Source organism: Hirundo rustica, chromosome 1, assembly GCF_015227805.2.
Source record: "Hirundo rustica isolate bHirRus1 chromosome 1, bHirRus1.pri.v3, whole genome shotgun sequence".
NCBI classification, from domain to species: domain Eukaryota; kingdom Metazoa; phylum Chordata; class Aves; order Passeriformes; family Hirundinidae; genus Hirundo; species Hirundo rustica.
Genome location: NC_053450.1, coordinates 89,885,265 through 89,908,496, shown reverse-complemented (window position 1 = coordinate 89,908,496; position 23,232 = coordinate 89,885,265). Strand labels below are relative to the sequence as shown.

Sequence of the window (23,232 nt, the reverse complement as noted above, 5' to 3'; positions counted from 1 at the left end):
GATCAGACCTGAGTCCTTAGGGCTTTGAACTGTAAAGTATTGGAAACCTCCAAGGAGAGAGTCTACACAGGTTCTGTGAGCAACATCTTCCACTGCTTGACTGTCCTCGTGGGGAACAAGCCAGCCTGCAACACTCTTGTTTCAACTTGTTCCTATTTGCCTCTCATCCTCTCACCGTTCTCTACCATGAAGAATCTTACTCCATGATAACCACCTTTTCTCAAGCCTGAATGAGCCCTGGTCCCTCAGCTTTTCTTCAGAGGGCAAATGCTCCAGCCCTGATGGTTGTGGTGACTCAACACTGAACTCACTCCACGTTTCTGATGTTCCTCCTGCACTGCGGGGAGTGGGGTGCTGCTGGAATAACTGGAGTATCTAAAAGTGGTCTAAGGATAGCTGAGTAGAGGCAGATAATTCCTTCCCCTGATCTGGTAATGCTTTCATCCACACAGCCTAGGATACTATGGTCTCCTCTGCAGCCAGGTGTGCTGCTGCTGGGTGCTCTGCTTGCTGCCCACCACACCCCCAGGGCTCTTTCACAGAGCTGCTGTAGGCCAGTCAGTCCCCAGCCTGGGGCTTCTCCTGCCTGGGTGCAGAGCTTTGCATCTGTACCTGTTGAACTACTCCTCTGGTTGTCCACCTAGCCAGACCTTACCAACCTCACCTGGATATACCAATACTGTGGGAAACAGTGTCCCCTTGTCCCCAACTCTAAAATAGAAGCCATTTCATCATAGTTATCAGAGCTTGCATCAACTTCCATTGTTATGAGACTGGAATAGATAAAGCTGAATATCTGCCAAGTACTTTTGCTCACATTTAGATCCAAGATGCTGTTTGCATGCTTCCACAGGTCTTCATCTTGTTAAGTCATCACGATCAGAATACACACCAATGATACATTCTCTTGCTACACCAGGAACAGCATCCCCAGGAATCCTGTTTTTCTATTTTCCTTTTTGTTTAATTCCTTTCCCCATTTGCAACTTCCATTGTGAAACAAACCCCACCACTAAATTCTGTTCACATTTCATCTTACTAATGGCAAAACTAATGGGCCACCTCAACAAAACCAATGCAATATAAAAACATTCTGCTCATATGGAATTTTGGGGTTTTCAACTACAGACATTCCAAGAAATACCCATATTTCTGACTACCAAAAATAAGCAATTGCTAAGAACTGGCAAATATTTAATAATGTTTAGGATAAATAGTAGAGTTTACACTGCACAATCTACTGTTTCCACTAATTCCATATTTACAGAACACTCCTGTAATTGTGAAGGTATGTTACCTATGAATGAAACATCGAGGAAAGGACGAAGTATTTTTTGCCTTTAATTAATGTTTCCCTGAAATAATAGGCCTGCCTATACTTCTCCTGTGAGGGAGGGAGAAGCTGGTGTGGGAGTGAGCAAGGGGCTCCCAGGTTTCAGGACCACCCTCACCAGTGTTAAAGTTGCAAAGTTACACTGAAGCTGAAAGGGGGTAATAATGTTCTGGACTGATTGAAGCTATGGTGAAGAGATACAGATATGATCCATAAATGGTTCCTCCCCAAGAAACAGGAACACAGATAACCTCCTAAGTGAAACACAGCACCTGACAGGTTTAAAGGTTACAGCCACAAAGGAGTCCTCTGGGCTAGTCCTCGAATATGGTGAAATACCATTTCGAGGGCAGAGGGCAGAGTGGATTAGCTTTATAAATTGTGCAATAGCATTTTAGCATAAGGAAAGGGAGACACCTTCACCCCCAGGCACAAGGCTTGGACTTATCAGGAATCTCTCCCATGATACAGTTTCACCTCAGATGTGAGAGCCTGCCAACCCTTGTTTGGCCTTGGGATAGGTAAAGAGTAAATGATAAGCTGCAGTCTGGGGCTGTCTTCCGGGCAGCACCTTCTCAAGTCATGGCTATTCACATTAAGACAAATTTGCCTTCTGATAAGGTATAAAGGACATAACCGCTACAAGACAAAGAAATACCTTCTTTAGAACAGTTTGGTCTCATTTAGTGCATCTTGCATCTCAAGTGAAGAAAGTAACAACCAGCAGATTTTTAACCATAAAATCAGCATGCTTGATGAGGAAGACCCTGAAGATCAAGCAGCAATAAACATCTGACAACTGAGGTAACACGAGAGCCTCATCTGAGAAATTCCAACGTACACATGCAAATAGGAATCAAATGCAACACTTCAACACATCTGAAAATCTCTGACCAAAGGGAAATAGGATTTTTTTTATCCCCCAAAAGAAGTAATTTCCTGCCCAGCACGACACACATTAAATGAAACATGACATTTGATACTGACCGAGATTTCCCACCATTATGGTGTAAGAAACCAGCAGAGGCTGAACCACTGTGAAACGTCATAGGACTTGGCATTGAAAGAGAGGAAAAGCAACACAAAACCAGCAGACACGGACCGCACAGGCTACAGTTAATGCCTAACTACACACACAAAATGGCAATGTATGAACATTCAGCAAGGGCTGAATAAACATCCTGAATAAAAAATTAAAGTATTTACCATATTAAGTAGCCCTATGGTATTCATGTACTGGCTCTGCATCATAGCCCTTTAACACCTCTATATTCCTAGTCTACACAGAACCCTTCATACTAATCTAGCAAAAGTAATCACATCTTAAGTGCTGTTAAGATAAAGCACATTGACTATGAGTAAGTGGTGAGACAATGCTATGATAACTCACATCACTAGCAATCACAGCCTGAGAAGTTCTCCCTTGCTGGGCACTCCAAAGACAAGCAAAAAGACAGGATGCCTCCCAAAAGGCATATTAATGAGCTCCCAGTCAAAGCCAAAGCAGAAACCAGTTCTACCTAATTATCCATGTAAAAATAAAAGCTGCTTAAATATAAATAGTTAAAGAAAATACACTGCCAGAAATTAACTAAAATAGCTCGGGGACATCCGGAAATTTTCCTTGAGTGTCAGGCAATGTTGTCAACAGTTTCACAACTGAAGTACCTGTTTGTAACTTAAGAATGTCCAGTTGTTACTGGAAAGCTAGGATTTGGCTAGCAAAACGTTCGAACAACTTCCCCCTCTAACACTGCGGAAGAAGAAAGGCCATGAAAACAGAATGATAGACAGGCTCATGACACAGCAGCCAGTTCAAGGGTTTTCAGCAGAGAGCAACTGCTTACGTGGTCAGATGAGACACTGAATACAAAATATCCAAACATGAGTCTGGGGATCAAAAACAGAAATGAAAGGAACAAGATGTTAACTAAACCATCCTTGCACATAATCATGTTCAAACAGAACAAGCTCCTTAGTCACATTCTCTGCATTTCTTTAACATAATCTTCCATTTGAAAAGCAGGGATCAAATGGAGCAATTTCCATACTGCTGTAGCAACTCACTGGAAATGAAGAGTAGGAAAAAGCTCATACCTAACAACCTTATTTAAAGACAGAGAAAGGAATAGGAGGTTTGGCAAAGAAAGTAAGAAAAGCCCCAGCAGGTCTTTCTTTTGGGACTAAATGGTGCTGTGAACACAACAAAAGTAGAGTAAAAGTCCATTTGACTGAAATCTAGATGCAAGGGATGTCCTAACCAAGGAATATCCAGACTGTGCAAACTAGTTTTGTCAAGCTGCAGGTGGGAATGGTGATCTCCAGGGGTAGGTTTGCTTCAGCATCAGTGGGAAGCCCCCAATTCTGAAACCTCCGAGCTACTCAGAGTCCTTCCCCCAGCCTCACCCGCCCTTTATCCACAAATGTACACAGTCTCTCTTTTTGCCCTCTCACACATCCATACATTTGAGGAGATTCCTAGGAAAGGCTCCATCCAGGTCAGCCCATAAGCATACAGTTACCAGAGAGGGGTACATTTTATCCAACTCATCACTCATCATCCATTTATATATTGTATTGTCCCTTCTGAAGCAGACCAAAGGAAACTAACAACTCTCTGAGCTAAAGGAGTATCGGGAAAGTATGAAAAAACCCACTCATTACTCATATGCAAGGCAGACTACAAGGAAGCTAACAAGTAAAAACCTTGCATTTCCACAACTGGCTTGCTCCCAGCTCACATCAGCTAAAATTAGCACCCTATTGAATTTACTACACGCGTGTGCGTAGGTACACTCTCAAATTAGCCAGTTTGTTAGCTCGGCATCCTCCCACCACAAAAATGAGCTTGTTCTGCCCTCAGATTCTATAAAATTGAAAGAAACCCTTCTATTCATTAAAGTAGGACTAAGCTCAAAATGTTGCTGTGTCTGAAAACATAGCCACTGGTTTAACAATGTACTGTACAGTGGATGTGGAATGGATAATTCACATTTACTATCAGAAGGAAGCTTTTCCAATGATTGTTTTGTAACATTAATTTGTAAAATGTCCCTTTGAAAATTATACTTGCAGGTTGGAATCTCTTTTGCTGAACTGTCACTCAGAAAATTTGCCATACTTGTCAGGAGAAGTCAAAATACTATTACTTTAATATCCCATTAATGTTTTAACCAAGTTCTCATAATAGCTCCAAAGGATGAGATTTTCAATTTAAAACTGTAAATCTGTTTGTCTGCCTGTCAAAACAACACCAGCTCTTGCTATGTCTAGCACCAGCAGTGGATATAACAAGCAGATTTCATCTGCTAGTAGTCTAAACTAAATGTACTAACCGACGAAAATTAAAATAGAAATAACAGATACAGAGATTGACTCACAATGCGGGAGGTTTACAGGAGCCAGAAAACTTCCCTGGGTTAAGCCCATATTCTAACATTGTCTCTCTGAGCATAGAACATGAAAACATCTCCATTTTTATTTTTATCAGTTTGCCTCCACTGGCTAGGTGGGAACATTAAAATGTACTTAACCATTGAAGACGAGAAAGAAAAATGAGGTTAAATGATATCAGAGACTATTTCTGTTCCCACACAAGTCAGGAGAGTTTTCTCACTGTTCTTTGTGGGCACAAACCCCTGCATTGAGTGCGCCTGAAGACAGAAAAGACCTTTCAAGTTGTCACTGCTGTTATTAGCAGCACACAATGTTCCTTCAATGGGAAAACATCAGAGATTTTAAGAATAGATGTGACTTTATGAAAACGTGAGATCTTGTATGACATGAGCTATAGACACGAACAGTTCCTGCATTAAGCCAATCACTGATGTTTGAGATGATGTAAATATTTTAGGAAGACATTTCAGTCTTGAATTAAAGCCTTACAGATTGACACATAATTTAAATAAACTACCTCTCAGAGAGATGTATTGACATATTTAAATGCAGATACAAATACTTGATGAAATCAGGTATCAGGAAAATGCACAAGTGAATTGCTTGAAATCTCACCGCTAAGTGGTAGTTTTGAACACTTGGAAAGGAAATGCTAGGTAGTTCTGGTGTATGCAAAAATAAATTAAAAAAGCTAATCCTCTCACCAGCTCTAAGTAACAAACACAACATTACTGTAACTTGCAATTTTTGAAGATTATATACTTCCATTTCGAATGACTGTATTTCTAGCCCATAGGGTTGCTGAAGATAAGGATGAAAAGATAAAAAGAATCAAATGAAACTTTGGATCTTTGTTATGTACCTTGCCCACAAAGTAAGGCAGTTTCCTACAAATACAAAATGGAAAGAAAATATTTTGGACTAATGATAGTACATTGGTACCACACAGCAGCGAAGAATCCAGAGAGCTCCTGTGCCTTCGAACCTCCTGGAAAAATTCAGGGAAACATCTGTGGAGGATGACATCACACTAAGCTAGTAAATCAAAACATTTAAATTGTCTAGCATCACATTTCCAGATTTTTGTTTGCTATCTCCCCTTCTCCTTCCAGTTCCTATTTCCCCCAAGTGAAAGAATACAGTATTGACTGCAGCAGTGGCTGTGTTCAGCACCAGGTTTGATGAGCCTTTGAGCAACCTAGTCTAGTGAAAGGTGGTCCTGCCTATGGCAGGAGGTTTAGAAGAGGCTACAACTAGGTGATCTCTAAGGTCTCTTCCAACCCAAACCATTCTATGATTCTATGGCCTAAGGAGCAGGGTACCTCACCAGCACAGCAGTGCTCCCACCTCCTTTTTTGGAGAGGTGTAGTGGCAGAAGGCAGGAATGCGAGTGCCTGTAAGGAGGGGAGAAGAGGGAAGGGACCTGGCTGCTCCTTTGGGGCCAGATGGTGGGGTCTGTAAGCTGGGACATGACAACATGAAAACAGCAGCCATCTTTAAGGTAAGACATATGCAATGCCTTGTTTATCTAAGCAGAATGCCAGTATATTTATAATAATTTATTTCAAACTCTCTCTGTAATTTTGCCAACAGCATGCCGTAATTTAACAAGAGGGATAAAAAAGTGGGAAGGGTTTGGAAGAACTCTGAAGAGACAAAATATGTCTACCATAAATCTGCAGCAGAACATATATCTGTGAACTAAAGTCTCATGCTCACATTTATAAAGACAAACCTTCTCACTCAAATCTCAGTGCTGTTCAGTTTACGAGAAAAATAACATTCTAGTTAAAAAAACAGCAGATGGGCAAACAAGGTAAAGGGCAGTTAATTTTGGTTTCCTCTCTTCCATGCCAACACACTACTTTGAAGGGACTGCAAGTGTGGGAGGGGAACATATGTGCATGTGGATTGTGCATCTCAGAGAGTATCTGGTGGTGGTGAACTCAGTTTCTCCTTTCTTTTCTCTTTCTTTGCACAAAGGTCTGCTCACTCCATGGGTGGTTCCACACAGCTATACTGGGACTGCAAGAAGCAAATGGAGAGTCATGTTCTGCACATAAGCAATGACTACAGAGCCACTCCACCAAACACTGCTTCAACCTTTCAGCTTCAGAGACAGATCAGCATCCACTGAAAAAGATGATGGAGGTTTCAGGCAGCTCCATGAAGAGGCTGGAAATAAAGGTGTACTTTAAGAGCATCCCAGAAGTTGCTTGGACCTTGCTGGAGTCCAGACCAGGGCTTTGAATGGTTCTGTTGAGGTGGTATCTCAGTGAGCACTGACAGAACCTCCAGCCATTTGAACAATCACTGATCAAGTCAAGCAAAACTCTTGAATGTTCCTCTATCTCAAGATAAATGCGAAGAGGCTCTACTAATATCAAAGCATAAGACCTTGGAAAGGGAACTGATCTGGGCCAAATTCTGATACTGTCTTAGGGACAAACCTGTGGTACCCCTGAAAGGGAATGCTATCATCAAGACACAATTGGCTACAACTGGCCTCTAGAATAAGTGAGAGCAACTTAGAAATTCATCTTCACAGACTAGAAAGTGAACAGCTATGCTGAGGATCTAAAACTGATGAACAGAAGAACGAACAGCTTAGTATTTAAATTTCTGCATCTCCAGCTGAAGGCAAGAAACTGAAAAAGCTCTTTAAGGAATGTGGAAAGGATAAACTACTGCAACTTGACTGATAGGCAAATGACAGACCCAAATAGATGCTAAATAGACTGTAACACAGACCCTTTAACTCAAGTGGGTACTCCAAAATGAGTACTCACTATCAGAACCCTTGCAAACTGCAAGGGACCAACATAACTGATCTAATCTGAACTGATCTGAAACTTAAGTAACAGTTTATTCCTTTCTGCTATTCATGGCGTTGCCTTTTCTGGGAGTGAGACTAGGTATGCTGCAACCAACTGAGCCACCAGAACATGGATCCTCCTCGTTCATGCTATGGAGCACAGATCTTGAAGGAAATGTGATATTCAAGATGTAACTATTCCCATGCTTTGTCTGAATAAAGTCAGCTGCAATTGTTGAGGTGGCATGCAATACAAATCTTCAAATCCATTAGAAAAAAAGAAAAAAAAAAAAAAAAAGGCTTTTCCTTGAAGCTAGACAGAGAGATACCTTTCTGGGAAGAAATCAGGAGAAGAGACTGACAGATGCCTGCATACCCTTAAGAAGGTCTGGAAGTATGAGCTCAGGATGAATTTGTTACACCATGTACAGCCTGCAGAGACAATCAGTAACCTGTTTAAAATTTTACTTGTTGAATAGGTACAGACAGTATACACATCTCCCCCTTTCCTGCATGTGCTCACTATGGCTGGGATGGAGCTCATTTTCACAGAGGCTCATATGAAGCTATGTTTTGGATTTGTGCTGAACACAGGGTTGACAACACAGGGATGTTTTCATTACTCCTGACCAGGGCTTGCACTGTGTCAGGGCCTTTTCTGCTCCTCACATCATACCACTAGCAAGTGGGCTGGGGGTGCTCAAGGAGTTGGGAGGTGACACAGCCAGGACAGCCAACCCCAGCTGACCCAAGGGATATTCCAGACCATATGCCATCATGCTCAGCATAGAAAGCTGGGGGAAGAAGGAAGAAAGGAGGTGGACAGGATGAACTATGTCATTTGTCACTGGACAAATGCCAGTGGACCTCTACTTTCCTGGAGATGGAAGAACACCTGCCTGCTGATAGGAAATGGTAAATGAGTTATTAGTTTTGCTTTGCTTGAGTGCCTTTTGCTTTACCTATTAAATTGTATTTATTTCCATCCAGTTTTCTCACTTTTACTACAGTGATTCTCTCCCCATCCCACTGTGGGGGAATGAGCGAGTGGCTGTGTGGGGTTTAGTTGCCAGCTGGGGTTAAACCTTGATACTGCAGAAAGTCAAAACTTTGTGCCCAAACGAGGGCAGCAGTTTATTCAGAGGGATGAATTCACACCTGACAAACAACCAGGGTAGTCTTCCAGTCTAAACTCCAATGAGGCTGATGAACACACGCATGTCTCCAGCCCATCCCAGACCACCCTACAGTCTGAAGACACAGCAACAGCCATGAATGAGAAGGAGAATGAAGAAATCGATCTTCCATCTTACCCAGAAATTTATCATTGATCCTTCTGGCTGTGATATGGCAAGAAGCAGTTACCTGAAATGATGGAGTCCTAACAGCCCAAGAGACCCCAGGACTGGTAGACAATACAGAGTATACATCAGGCCACGAGGTGGCCCTTTTGGAAATCTTTCACCCACTTTCTGGCAAATCTTGGAACTGCTAGTTTGTCACCAACTTGACTTCCCTGAACATTTTCGAAAGCAGAGAGAGATTTAGGTGGCAGTCACCATTGCTGACACCAAGTATGGAGACAGCCAAGTTAGTTCCACTAGTCCTAAGGAACACAATGATGGTGTTGGTGGTGCTGATGTACTTAGCACCTACAGTGCTGTGACAGGCAAAGAACTGCTGCAATGAAAAAAGCACAAAACAAAAATGCTTTCAGCACTTCAAAGGCTGGACTGTTTCTGAGGATGACCAAATCAGATGCCTCTGTGGTGAACACAATCTGAAAGAAATTGCCTTAGCTTGTCTGGAAGGAAGAAGACAGAGAGACATCCTTGGAATGGCTTTCTTAGGAGGATGGCCATGGGCAGATCAAAGATAAAGCAGTAGCATTCACCTGAAAGCTTTCCAGACCACAATATCCACTGAGTCCTGCACCACAGAAAACTTTCACTGCATTCTCCAGGAGAGACTTTGTGTAGTTCAAGCTCATCATCCCTTCCAGATTTTCAAGAACACCATGTGGAGCAAGACCTTCTCTCTCACGCCAATTAAATCCTGTATATGCGTCAGAGGTTGAAATTCAGCCCCAAAGTAGGGAAACACTCGGTGTAAAAGAGCATTGGGAGATAGCAGCAAAAATAAGGAGAAGCACAGTTTCTCCTCCTGAAAATTCAGAGTAGCAATTGGGCAGCAGAGAGAAAATGAAAAGACATGAGAATTAGCCACCTCACACACTTGCTGAGGAAGCAGCCGAGCACAGCCCCTAATGAACATGCTTCTGTTCTCAAGTGATTATCTGAATCAAGGCCATTTGAATAATTTGTGGACCATCACTTCAAAGAATGAAAAAGCAGCTGCAACTTTACACTAAATAACAAAAGTGCAAACTTGAAAACTATGTTTGCCCATTTGCTGTCTCATCTGTGCTTGAGTCCTACTCCAATTTATTGGATTACTACAGCCAATGGCAAAGTGAGGTGTTAAATACACGTTATTTCTGCAGTAAATTAAATTCAACTTAAATCCCACACATGTATAAAGTTATGACTGATCAGTGCACAATGCTACTCAGCAGAAACTCATCATGGATAGTTATGAAAAACTCCTCCCCACAAATACATTGTGCCACTGACAGCTCCTCTGACAGAGAAGCAGTTAACTTATGATAAACTCCACAAAATGACATTTCTTAATCAATTCAGATAGGAAATAAACAAATCTAAAGTGATCTAGATGAACTGAAAACCAAAATAAATGAGGCAAGAGGAAAAATATACAATCATACTTCACACAAATCTGTATACACTGGATTGTGATTTACAATAACTTATGTGAATATGTGCATTTTTTTGTTTACTTGTTTAGCTCTAAACATATATTCTCTTTTTTCCATCAGCCTTCAGAGTCTAAACCTTCAAATAAATAATTTTGTTTACTGCATATTACCAAGAATGTGATCTATTCAGAAATTTAAGAAACTTAAAAAACCCCACAGTGGCAGAGGACAGTTTTAATTTGAAAAGAGTAACTTTATTACCTCAGTTATTTCTGTATCAGTTTTCAATGTAGAAATTTATTTTTCAATTTCCAGCCTTAAGAATTTAGGCTAGATGGCAAAAATTAAGTCAAATCTCTCTTTGATTCTAATATGCCTGAAAGCTGAGTGCTACCACCACATAAACCTTTGTAACCCCATCCCTTTCAGAGTACATTGCTAAATTTACCCTAGAGAATTTATACTCCTCTATGCAAAGAGGTTACTGGGCCACATGTGAGAACAAACACCTGAAAGAAGAGGTTAGCTTGTCTTTAGCTTGAACAGATCCATCAAAAACAGGTCCAAAAAATCATCCAGAGCATTATTACTTCGGTGAGACCAACAGCAGCAAGAACAGACAGCTATACTTTACGTGCCAAGTTTTCATGTTTGGATGACAATACTGCTTATCTATGATACACTAAATAGAAATACGTAAGAAAGATTTAATAGAAGGTCTAGTTTGTTTAAAAGTCTCTGCAAACATTTGAAGGTCTGCTATCTAGCCACTTATGTTTTATCTCTTCTACCTTTTACAAATACATAGAGAAACATCACAGTCCCGGTACTCATATGAGACAGTTTATATTAAACATCTTGAAATAGGAAACCAGCTACAAGTTTGGAGAGAAGAAAGCTGACCAAAATATAGACAAGATTTATAAAATCATGAAGGCAGAAGGATAAGGTGAGTGTATAACTACTATTTAAGGATTCACAGTGCTTGAGCTAGGACACACCTGTTGAAAATAGAAGAAAAATTAGAAATTGAGGAGAAAAGATAAAATCATGTCTTTTTAATGTCATTGCAAGTGAACTACTGCAGTTTGCTGCCAGAAAATGTTGGGTGCAAACAGCATTTAATCAGCTGTACTCGTAGATAACAGCTCCATGAATGTCTAGATAATAAAGGGAAGAGGAAGACATCCTTAAATTCAATGTGTGTGGACTTCATAAGGGGAGGAGGCTAAAGACAGTGGCCAGGGTTATGTGGTGTCCTTAAACAGTATGTCTGACTCCGTCCATTGGAGGCCAAATGCTGGGCTGGAGAGACTCTGCTGAGACCCACTCAGGTATGTCTTCTGCTCTCTACTCTTAAAAAAGTTTTGAAGTTCATTGTTTTGAAAGATAATAAATGTTCCAGGACAGGGCATCAGCAATTTACAGCACTGTTCACAGATGCGTCACAGGCCAGATGGGCAGCTTACTACCACTGAAAGGTGAATGCCAACCCAGAAAAAGCCAAAGCACTGACACCAGATACTAGAAAATATCTCGTCTGCCAAATCTAGCAGCCCAAGAGAAGTGAGGCTGCTGCTGCTCCAGGCCCCTAGCTCCGACCAGTAGCAAGGCTGAAAATGTTCTCCCAAGAAGGACATATACACAGATCAAACACACACACCCCATACATACGTACATATATATGGCTGGACACATAGATCCTGGACAGACACCCTGAGCACTCTTACCTCATCCTGCTCATTGATCTGCTAAGCAGGGCAAAGGTCCACTAATGGAAATGTATCTATGAATCCAAGGTGGATCTCACCAGCAGCTTAGCTCCCAGTAGCCACCCCTGGATCCCAGATTCCTCAGTTGCTGCACCCGGATATATCAGCCCTCAGAGTTGCAGCCCCATGACCAGTTGCTGGTATACAGTATTACACAATTCCCAAAAGCTTCTCCTCTGCATCCTCCAATGCATCCCACACTTCCAGCTAGCAACACTGTTAGTCCAAAACGTGAGCTGCAGAGCTGTTCCCTGACTGTGCATAGTGATAGTTTCACTCCTGGACACGGGCTGGTGCTCGGCAGGCACAGGCCTGAGAGGAGACTGGGCAGGATCACTCTTTCTCTGAGTTCTTAATTTGGGTTTCTTCCTGCCCCTGTGCTCCTCTAAGCTGTAGAGATGACCTCTCATGCCTCTCCCATGATGGGCCCAGTAGTAACCTGGTAAAGTTCCATTTGGGCTCCCCTCTCTGTGTGTGGGCATCCCCACAGTATGCAGATGAGATTTATCACACAGCCAAACACGTAGCACTGCAGTCAGCTATTCTTGAAATGCAACGACTTTGCACCAGCTTTCTAAGCTCTAACACAAAGATTAAATCTGCCACAGGTTGTCTGTTTCTTAAAATAAGCTGTGATGATCAATCCCCTTCCTCAGCATATGTTGGAAATCATCACATATTGCTAACCATAAACTGAGTACGATTATTAATGATTAAGTAAATCACATAATGAACGAAGGGTTAGCCCAGGCTGTGGTCAGCAATGTGCATGTCCCTGATGCTACAGGGTCAGCGATCTCATCAAGGTCAAGGCAGCCACTTGAGTGGTTAAAACAAAGCCTTGGTGTCTCAGCTGAAGTGGGACATTACAAACATAGCCCCTGATCTGCAGACAGACAGGCCTGGGGCCTCATCCAGTGCCCAGCTCAGCCATGTCTTTTCACTGACACAGGGAGGCTTTGGACCAGCCCCTAGCATCACAATACTTTATTTATTTTCTATTTTATTTGGGGGGAGGTGGTTATTACCTCTCTGTTGGTCTTCTGTTCCATTAAGTTGTTTTTGTGCTTCTTCAATTTTGTCTGCAAGAAAGAGAGGTCACTATTAAAATACATACATAAAAAGGGCAAGATTGTAGTAAGTTACCCAAATCAGTCTTGAAATATCTGTTTCTTTTTAGCAGTGATATCATTCATGTGTAACTATGTGGGACATTATGAGTTATACAACCACATAAAATTTTATCATGTTTTACCAGGGAGGCTATTGACATGTTAAATTACACGGAACCACAGAAAGAAAAGCACTGGCATCAGATCTGCAGTCAACAGCTAATCCCACTGTAGCTTCCTACCATCTATAATAATGTGTGCAGTCAGGGGACTCTTTGGAATAGGTATTATGGTGCATTACAGAGTATTTTAATACATTCTTGAAAAATGCTGTCAGAGCAAGTCAATGTTGCATTAAACACAGCGAGAAGAACAGCAAATGGGATTTGCTAAGTGAAGCAATGGAGCCAATAGTCTCACATGGGAGCAGCAGGGGGTAAGTGGTAGCCCCCACCTTATTCCTCTGTGAAATGACAAGAAATTCCCACAGACACAGAGCAGAAGCAAAAGGAGGCCGAGTCTTCACTCCCAGTCTGTCTTTGCAGTTCACCTGCTGCCCTCAGACACACTGGTGTTACAACAAGGGTTGTGCTCTGCCTGCTGTTGCACAGAAGGTCCAGTGGAAAGGGGGTTCCTTGTTCTGCATGTTTGCACGTGCAGAGCAAGAAGCAAGAAAAAGTGGAACTGGAGTGAATAAAAATTCGAGACCGATTTTCTTTAGCTAGCAAACAGTCCTCTGAGTGCGTTCAGGACAAAAGGTTGTGTTGGTAAGAAGTAGCAGCACTGGCTGAGCTCTCTTGATGTTCTGAGCATCAAAACATGTCCTGACTAAGATCTGAGCTTGGAGCGTGGCTTTCAGATGCAAACGATGATTTTCTAAAATACCTGTGAAAACTTTTTTTCCTTATTTTTTTGTTCTTTTCCCCGGCTTTGGTCAGTTTTTATCAAATTAAATTGAAAGAACAGAATGTAACTGGATTCATCCTAAATCTCTCAGACTCTATTGGTACAACTCAAGAAATGCCAGACTTATGGCTACCATACACAAAATGAGGACAACAGCTCTGCAAAGTCCTCACCTCTTTCTTTACAAGCACGGAGGCTTTACTCAGTCTGAATTTTACTCAGCCTTGCTATACAACACAAGGTTTCAAAAAATGGCTCTTTCTTCAACACAATTCTTAATAAGTGGGTTTAAATGACTTCTCTATTATTTATCAGCTGAATCACTCAAGCATGCTGGAAACATTTGTTCACCGTTGAAGTCTGATATTGTTTCTCAATTATCTCCTCAGTAGAACTAAATAATTATAACCGAATCAAACCCCTCTTGCAGCTTTTAAGACTGAGTTTTGTCGAGTTCACTCTGGTTCTGCATTTCTGTTTTTCAGAACAAGTACCAGGTTTCCTTTCTCATTAAAGTTCAGTAATTTCTCCGTTGTAAATTGTCCCAGAGAATGAACCAGGACATCTCACAAGGGTGCTAACTGAGCAGACTCCCAGAGCTTCTCACGAGAAAGACTACCACTGCAACTTTAAAAGCCAAACCTCTTCCTGCTTCCCCTGGGGTTACTGAGACATTCATACATATTTAAAGGAAAGTTTTATCACATTTCCTTTTGTATTGCCTTACTGGATGCTGAAGACAGACACAACTCAAAAAGAGCACAATCTTTCACCATCTCTTTACTAAGGCAGTTATGCAGGCTTACTTTAAACACAGAAGACTCGGTATTTAATACTTTCCTGGATTAAATACTACAGCTTAAACACTAAATGTGTTAATACATTTTTTTAGTATAGAGAGGGATATAAATAACCATTTCCAACAAAAATAAGAGAAAATGTAAACAAAGCATCTTTTATATACATGTGCTACTAGTACTGTCAGAGGAAAATGTATCTAGCAATCTTACAGGTTTTTCCGCAGACTGTTGCTTTACAGAAAGGTGACAGAATAAGCAACTTGCAAAGTTGCAGGACAGCCGATAAAATATATATGAGCACACAAGGAAAAAAAAAAAAATCAACAAATCACCTATGTAAATGGAGCTGTAAGTTTTACCAAAAGACAACATGAAATCAAACCTATAGTTTGACTATCAAACTCACTTCCCCTATGCTTAGAGATATATTTAATGCACAATATATGGTGTTTCTGCTCTCAGAGTAAATATTTTGTCAACAAAACTTACACCTAAGTACACAGACAACTGTAGTTTTATTACTAAAATAATTATCCGCATAATTCACATAAATGCTACAAGAAATATATGCATTTAAATTCACAACCATCCTACTTTTTAGAGAAAAATTACTTAAGTATTTTGGAATCACGCTACATGAGATTGCCAGATAGATTAAAGGCTTTGATCTCCTGAACTGAATACTCTGTCTCTCTCATTGGAAAAAAAAAAAAAAAATCAGTTCCTATCAGTAATACCCAACCATTTCTTTGTCATCTTTGTTCTTTGTAATCCCAAACAAAGAACCACAGATAACAGAAATAATAGCTAGGTAAACAGGTGCTTGGTACACAGCCAGAAAGTCTCCTACACTTCCTGCCCCTCCTGATACATTTTCCCCAAGGAGTTACATTTGCTGTGTATATTTCTTCATACCTGTGGCGGTATCTCTGTGCATAACAGTTTTGAACATTGTGAACACTGAAAAATCTTGGTGTTGGCGCTGGAAACCAAAAGCAGTGATCTGGACTGTAAATGAGGCACGGGTATTAACAACAGTTCAAGGTTAAATGTTTTGTTAGGGCCTATATCCTCCTAATGTCAAGCATCACACGCTACCTGCCCTGGCTATTGCACCAGGGCGCGTCCAAACCATTGCACAAAATCTGCGGCAGCTGCCTCCCACCCTGCCACATTTTACAGCTACAGATCCTGCACAGGCAACTGCCTGACAAACCGCTGTGGTTCAGGCTGGAGGGAAGAACTGGGTTATCCCTAAGGGCCGTGGAGCAGGTGGCAAGAGTAGGCTTAGAGCCAAGTACCCCAGCAACGCCAAAAGGCAGCCTCCCCAGGTCTTCCGCCAACTCGCACGTACGCCAGCAATAACTTGCTAACTACATCAAATTTATAATATCCTTCTCTTGTGTGCCATTAAATTAGCTGTATGTCAAACATCTTAAAGAAAATTGTTTCAGACAACATACCACATTCTGTCATGATTATATTATAGATGCTCTAACGGTACACACCTTTGAAAATGCTTTATAAGCAAAAATACACCACACAAAAAATCATCGATAAAGCCCAGGTGGAACTGAAAAACAAGAAGTCCTCTATTAATTGCAAATAATATTATCCAATCCAAGAATTGTTTAGTTTAATATTATTTCAGAATTAAACCCGTGATACTGTCTAACCCAAACATTTTACAAAGGAAACATTTCCTTATCACTGGAATATTATCTACTTCTATTAGGATAAGAGAAAGCCATTTAACTAAAGGAAATTTCTAATACATGGTAGATATGGCACACTCTTCATTTCCCCTAAGTGCCACAATAGTACATATCTTGACCACTTTACTCTCGACCACTTTACTCTAAGACCTATCCTAATGGCCCTAACCTTCAGCAGACAGCCTCCTGGAGTAGTACACATCTAGAAGCAAACGACATCGACAGACACACTCTCACTAAAGATGGGACACTTCTCACTAAGCACTTACTAGAGGGGAAAAGGTGGAGGTGCAATGAAAAAGGAAATTATCATATGCATTGCTGTAGAGAATGGAGATTCCATGTGACAGCAGTGCAACAAGCCACAGAGGCAGCTCTTGGTTATCCCAGGCAGGTGCATGCCACAAAAATACAAATCACAAGTACCATCATGTAATAGTTTTATTTATGTATTATATATATAAATTATATATACACACATATATCTACATATGTGTAAAAGAAAATTAAACATGTGCACAATGGCTTTTCTTACTCCAGCACGAAATCTTTTCACATTATTCTCCAACGCAGCCCTCCCAGCAGGTATCTGCTATGTGGAAATACCATCAAATTCCTTGAGGCTTTAAATATACAATGTAACTGTGCTTTTTAGGAATGCAAGGAAGGAGACTGGCATGCAGCAAAAAATATGCTTCTTGTTTTACACACCTCCTGCTGTGGTAGATCATTACAAGGATACCAGCAGTCTGAATGTGGTCTATGGTGGTGCTATGGTGGGGTTTTAAATGAAAAAACAAACCAGACTTTTCAACAGCTTTACAGTCTCTATTTTTAGTCTTCACTGAAAGATATAAGCTCACAGATTTTAATTAATTCACGAATAAAATGTAATTTACTGGTTTTTTTCCAAAGAGATGATTCCATTAATGTGTAAAACCTTGAATATGTCTAGTATTCTATGTATTAGATTTGCACTACAAATTTTCAGAAAGATTTTAAAGGTCTTATTTATACAGTGAGTTAAGGAAAATAAAGGTTTAGGAACTTCAGCGGAGAAAGCAGAAACACTGAAAAGTTTGAGGTTGGCAAAATATAAAACCAGTAACTTCTGACAGCAATTTAAACTGGAGCACAATCTATTTTCTAGTTGAGTGTTTGTGGGTTTTGGTTTGTTTTTTGTTTTTTTTTTCATCTATTTGTCACAAGTGTCCCCAGAGAAGCACAATGAGATGACTTTGTCCTGTTGAACAGGTCACCCCGCCTCATGCAATGACAACACATAGGAATGAAGCCACCGAGGAAGACCTACTTTTAAGCCTCCAGGAAAGCTTACAGGGAAGTGGTCAGTGTGAAAAGTTCATTAAGCTTTTGCAAAACACCTAAACACTGAGTATTTTTCATTACACACATCTGCTTGTGTCTATATCACTGTAAATAGGGGGATTTTTATGGTTTCTTGTTTAAGATGTAGAATTGCTGCTCTAAAACAATAAAAAGTGTTTTGTTGCATTTGGTTTTTTAATCACAAATACTCTGTTTATGTGTAAGTGGAAAATTAGCAGATTTAGACAATTTTGGATGCTGAGAGCAGGCTATGACATCAAAACTTTTAAAAATACAAGCTTATATCTTGCCTGAAAGGCTAAAATTATATATTCAAATATTTAACCAAAAATGATAGGGAGAGAAATATCAGTTTATTTTTCCCCTTCAGTTAAAGACAAGAATAATTCTCAGGCCTTAGGCCTGAGTCATCCTAAAAATACCTCCTACAAAACAGCTTCAGATGGCAGCAGATTTTCTTCTTGCTTTCTCATAAATTGCACTCTCTCTTACCTTACTGCATCAGAAGACATTTGAAAAGTAATTTAGAAAATCACTTTGCATTGGTTTTAAGATGGACGCAAAGAAAAATGTCACTTCAATTATTTTCTCTTGCATTGATCATCTAGATCAGGTGCAGAAAAGAAAATCAAAGTGACAAAATATTCTTCAGCTGAAGTACATTAATGCAATCAGTCTTTATGCACTGTGCAGTAGTACTGAAAACAATTGTCAGTGGGTTTTTATCTAGAGGGGAGAGGGTGTGCACAGCTTAAGAAAACCCCGATGAAACTACAAAATGTTGCATTTTCCACCACTACTTAAATTCAGAGGGCAAATGAAAAGAGGCCGAGTCCCTGCATGGAAATCTCCACCTTCAGACTACTGAAACCTGCTAATGTGCAAGTAACAAAGTGCTTCGCATTTCATTGGATGAGAAGTGTGCCTGAAAGCATTTATTGTTAAATAAATTAAGCAAACAAATTAAAAAAATACCCTGAGCAACAGAGGGGTGGTGCAGAGTGGCACATCTTACGAATCATAAAATAGTTAGGGTTGAAAAGAGCCCTTTGAGATCATTTAACTCCAGCCCCCCAGCCACCGGCAAGGACACTTTTCACTAGACCACTTAAAGCCCCATCCAGCCTGGCCTTGAACATCTCCAGGGCTCAGACTGGACACTCAGAGGACCTGAGCCCAGCCCCACATCCCATGAGAGCCATTTCACACCACCCCCAGAGGGAAGACCCACGCTCCAAGCAGCAGTGCCCATGCAGCGCAAGCAGGGCAGCCGCACGAAGCCAACAAACGACGCAAAGATGATGCAAGCTTGGAGCATTTCCCAGATGGCAGGTTCCCTTGGCACGGGAGGCAGTGTTTAATCCCAAGGCACTCTGCCTGCAGCTGTGGGTACCCACCTGGGACTGAGGAGCATGCAGAAGCGCCCACGCTCCACTGCAAGGGGGCTGTGATGCTTGTCTTTCCCTTTCGCTAGGAGGAGGAAAGGCTCTTTACAACCTGCTAAAACAAGAACGCTGTAGTCCTAATGTGTTTTGGTTAACTGAGATGAATCCCAAGACTTCCTTTACCAACTAATTAAGGGGAAAAAAAGAAGAAAAAAACCCTAACCCAAAACCCCAGAGTCTTGTCTGTACAAGGAGCCCATTAGGTTAATTGGGAGGCGGTGCAGCTGGTGGGATGCTGCCTCTTGCCGTTCCGTTCCTCGGGGAGTGGGGAGGCTCGGCAGGCCCCTGCACGTCCCTACACCTCAGGAGAGCCTCCAAACCTGAAAGCCAACCAGCCAAGCCGGGGTTCCAACTACACCCTGGGCACGGCAGCACTGTCCCTCTATGCTGAAGGAGGGGACCCTGCACCCGGGGTGCAAGGGCTGGCAGACACATGCAGCTGAGAATGCCCTTGACGGCCCCAGTTTCCACCACCGCCCTCCTGCCACAAAGCCAACAGCTTCAGAGCTGGCAGACAGCAGCAAGAAGGCATTTCACAAAACCCACTGGACGAGGCACTCTTCTCACTCAGATTTAAATCTACTTCTAATTAGAAACCACTCTTCTGTCCCCATACAGTTCCTTTTTCCAGTTTAATGAGGAATACTCAAGATTAAAAGGAGGAGATCAGATGAGTAAAGACAGTCTCTCCATCTTTGTAATTTCATACTGTGGGAACTTGACACTTTTCGGCATATGATTTGTTTTGTGGTTTCTCCTTTCCAGCTGGGGCTTAGAGAATCACAGCACCACAGCTTAGTGAGTTGCCTGTGCCTGGTAACTGATAGCGCGGATGTCCCCAGCCTATAAAAAATGCAAGATAAAACAGATTAAATCTCAAGTTTGTCCAGGACTACTGGGTCTGAAGACTGTTTGTACAGCTGTAAGAGAGGGGGTAAAAAAGACCTCTTAAAAATTACGTGAATTCAAAACTCTAAACAACTAGTAGGGTGACACAGCAGCAGTCATCTGTGGGCCTGGTATTTCTGGTCTGGGGGGGTTTGGCCTGCTGGCAGCTGATAATTGTTTCCCAAGGGAAAAGTTCTCAAGAAAGCCTCTTCTCAAAACAATCTTGGCAAAACTATCCTTTCTCAAAACAATCTTTCTCGAGGTGGTGTTTTGCTGTTTCTTTAGTTTCACCAATGGGATTAGAGAGGTGTTGTTACAGACTTAACATGATTGATGAATAGTATTGGAACACCTTATAAAAGGTACTAAGAATTAAACAATAAAGCCTTCTATACTCTTTGCCTTCTGAAATATTTGGAGTCTTTCATCTTTCTTTCGTGTCCTACAGCAAATCATCCTATTAAAAACTATAAACTACTCATTTAAACTTCTAAAATGATATTTTAAACAACTCAAAATGTTCTGCTAGTCATTATAACCTTGACTAATGACCTGTTTGATCAGTTTTTGATCAAAACTTTGATGCATTTTTATTTTAACGTCAACTTTGAATGCTCACCATACTGCCTGCCATATATAGTTATTTGCATTCAAAATTAGAACTCATGACAGATACTTTATATAACCCTGCTGAAAACAGAAAATGAAAATTCTCCTTTTATTATTCATTTTAAGAAAAAAAAAAAGGCTTGTATTTGAAAATACAATCTATAATCTCCAGTTTAAATTCGGATCAGCGATGATCTGCTGTACTGTATATACAATAAAACAGTCAATACAAAGGCTGTATATAAATTAAATATATAATGGCTTTATCCTTGCCATCACATATATTACTCAAATATGGTAAGGGCTCCTGATGAGGTTGGTAAGGTGTATGTGCATAAATTACATAAGCACTTTACATACGAACCCAAACTCTGTCCCTGTGTCATTTATTTGTGATTGGGGAGCTTTCAATCTTGTGTTTATTTATTTGTTTACAGGGTTTGAATTTTTATTATGAGGCTTGTAAACTCATTAAAAACTGAGCACAGGAGGGGGTGGGGAGGAAGAGAATTTCTGGATGACTCTAGCCTTACAGAAGGATATAGCAAACAGCGAGGCTCCTGTGGGGAGAGGCACAGTAGCTGCCAAGAATAAAATTTCAGAAGTGTAGGTGAAGTATCTTCAGAAATACCTCCTGCCTGGCATCTTCTCACCCTGCATAAGCCAACACGCAAGGGTGGCACTTGCCAGGGCTGGTTCCTTTTTCACCTACCCCACAAAGCCAGGTGATCCTGCATCCTGTGTGTGCTTCTGAGAGCACCCAGCTGAGTCGCCAGAGATAATTCCTTTACACATTGTCTCCCTCCGGTACAGAATTACAAACACAGGTACTGATTGCATTCCATTTGCATAGCTCCTAATTAGCCATCTAGCACAATAATTACCCCATCGCTATGCTGATCCTACGGCATTGTTCTGCCCCACTGCCAAATTTCAGCTGCCTACCTAGGACACGGTGATTATTATCACTAAAATCTGCATAATAATTACTTTACAGCCTCTAGGGTATTCACTGTTCTAAGGCTTGGTTTTGGCTTTATGGGTTTTTTCTATACCTAACCCAGTATCAGTGTTGGAAGTTAAAATATTAAAGCCATAAGTTGCTCTAGTTCACCACCTTTTCCAAGCTGCAGCTAGGAGCACTTCATACCTTCTGCACTAAGACAGGTTCCCTCCCTTGGCAGGTTTGCTGGCTTATGATCTGTTGTCCCCAAATTGGAAAAAGGTGTGGCTTTCAATTATTTATATATATATATATGTATGTATGTATGTATGTATGTATTTTTAAGTCTAACATAGAAATTAAATAAATGCCAGTGAAATAACTGAAACCATTAAAAAAAAAAAAAAAAAAAAAAAAAAAGGCAACAAACCAAATTGACAGCTTTTATACTCACTGGAAACATGTCAACATAGTAACATGTGTAGCCCAAAAGATTTCGTTGAATTACGTATTTTCTCAAATACAGATCCTAGACCAAAGCAACAAACAGTGGAGCCAGCCACTCCCCAGCCAAACAGGGGAAAAAGTTTCCATGCATCTTTCTGGTACTCCAAAAGCACTTGCTCTCAGCTGCATGGCTGATGAAGGAGGGCTTGCCCAAGATGAAAAGACACAAAACTGGTTCAACAGGTAAAACAACACCAAGAGTTGGTATTTCATCACCTGAGACAACAGTGCAGAGGCTTTCTGCAAGTTCTCTGAGGGGTCAAACTTCCCTGTAATTTTTTCTTTTATTTCTGGACTCCCTCAAACTATTGAGTTTACATGGCAAACATCAGGTAAGTTGATGCATTCAGCAAGAGGAACCTACAGTGCCTTAAACCTTGTTTAAGCAGAGAATAATTTTCTTAAGCTTAGCATATACCCTAAAAATTATCTTTTTACTGAGATTCTTAAGTGCCTATAGAAATGGTTTAAAATATGACATCTTTAGTAGGACTTTGGATACTGTAGTTCTTATAATAACCTGATATTAATATGGACAATAAATAGTATTGCTAGCTAAGGAAAAAAGGAAGTTTCTGATGACTGACAAAAAACCAAAACAAATTGAAAGTCCACAAGTCAAGCCAAAAGTCCAACCCAACATCTTGCCTCCAACAACAGCTAATACCGTAAGTTGAAGGAACAGCAGAAGAGTAAGCTGCAGATTCTGAAACCAGACAGCTCTGTGATCCTCAGGAGCTGTTCTTGAACTTCACGGGTTCCACATATCATCCCTACATTAGCTTCTCCAAGTATCATTTGAATCCATGAGGGCTTTTCATACTGAATCCATATAAGCTTTTCACATCTTACTTCAAACTTCAAATGG

General features: G+C 40.9%; 1 protein-coding gene across 9 annotated transcripts in view; it reads right to left on the bottom strand.

Annotated features, from left to right (window-relative positions):
- Positions 1–23,232, bottom strand: part of HIVEP1 (HIVEP zinc finger 1) — a 128,862-nt gene that overhangs the window by 45,636 nt on the left and 59,994 nt on the right. For 8 of the 9 annotated variants that reach the window (XR_009207712.1, XM_040058898.2, XM_040058906.2 and 5 more), the window contains one exon: positions 13,121–13,174. The exons of the other annotated variant lie outside the window; for it this stretch is intronic. Coding sequence is in view for 7 of the 8 variants with exons in the window: in XM_040058898.2 (XP_039914832.1) it covers positions 13,121–13,174 (54 nt within the window). In the remaining variant the exon portion in view is untranslated. The remainder of the gene's footprint in view (positions 1–13,120; positions 13,175–23,232) is intronic. 9 annotated transcript variants of the gene reach the window in all.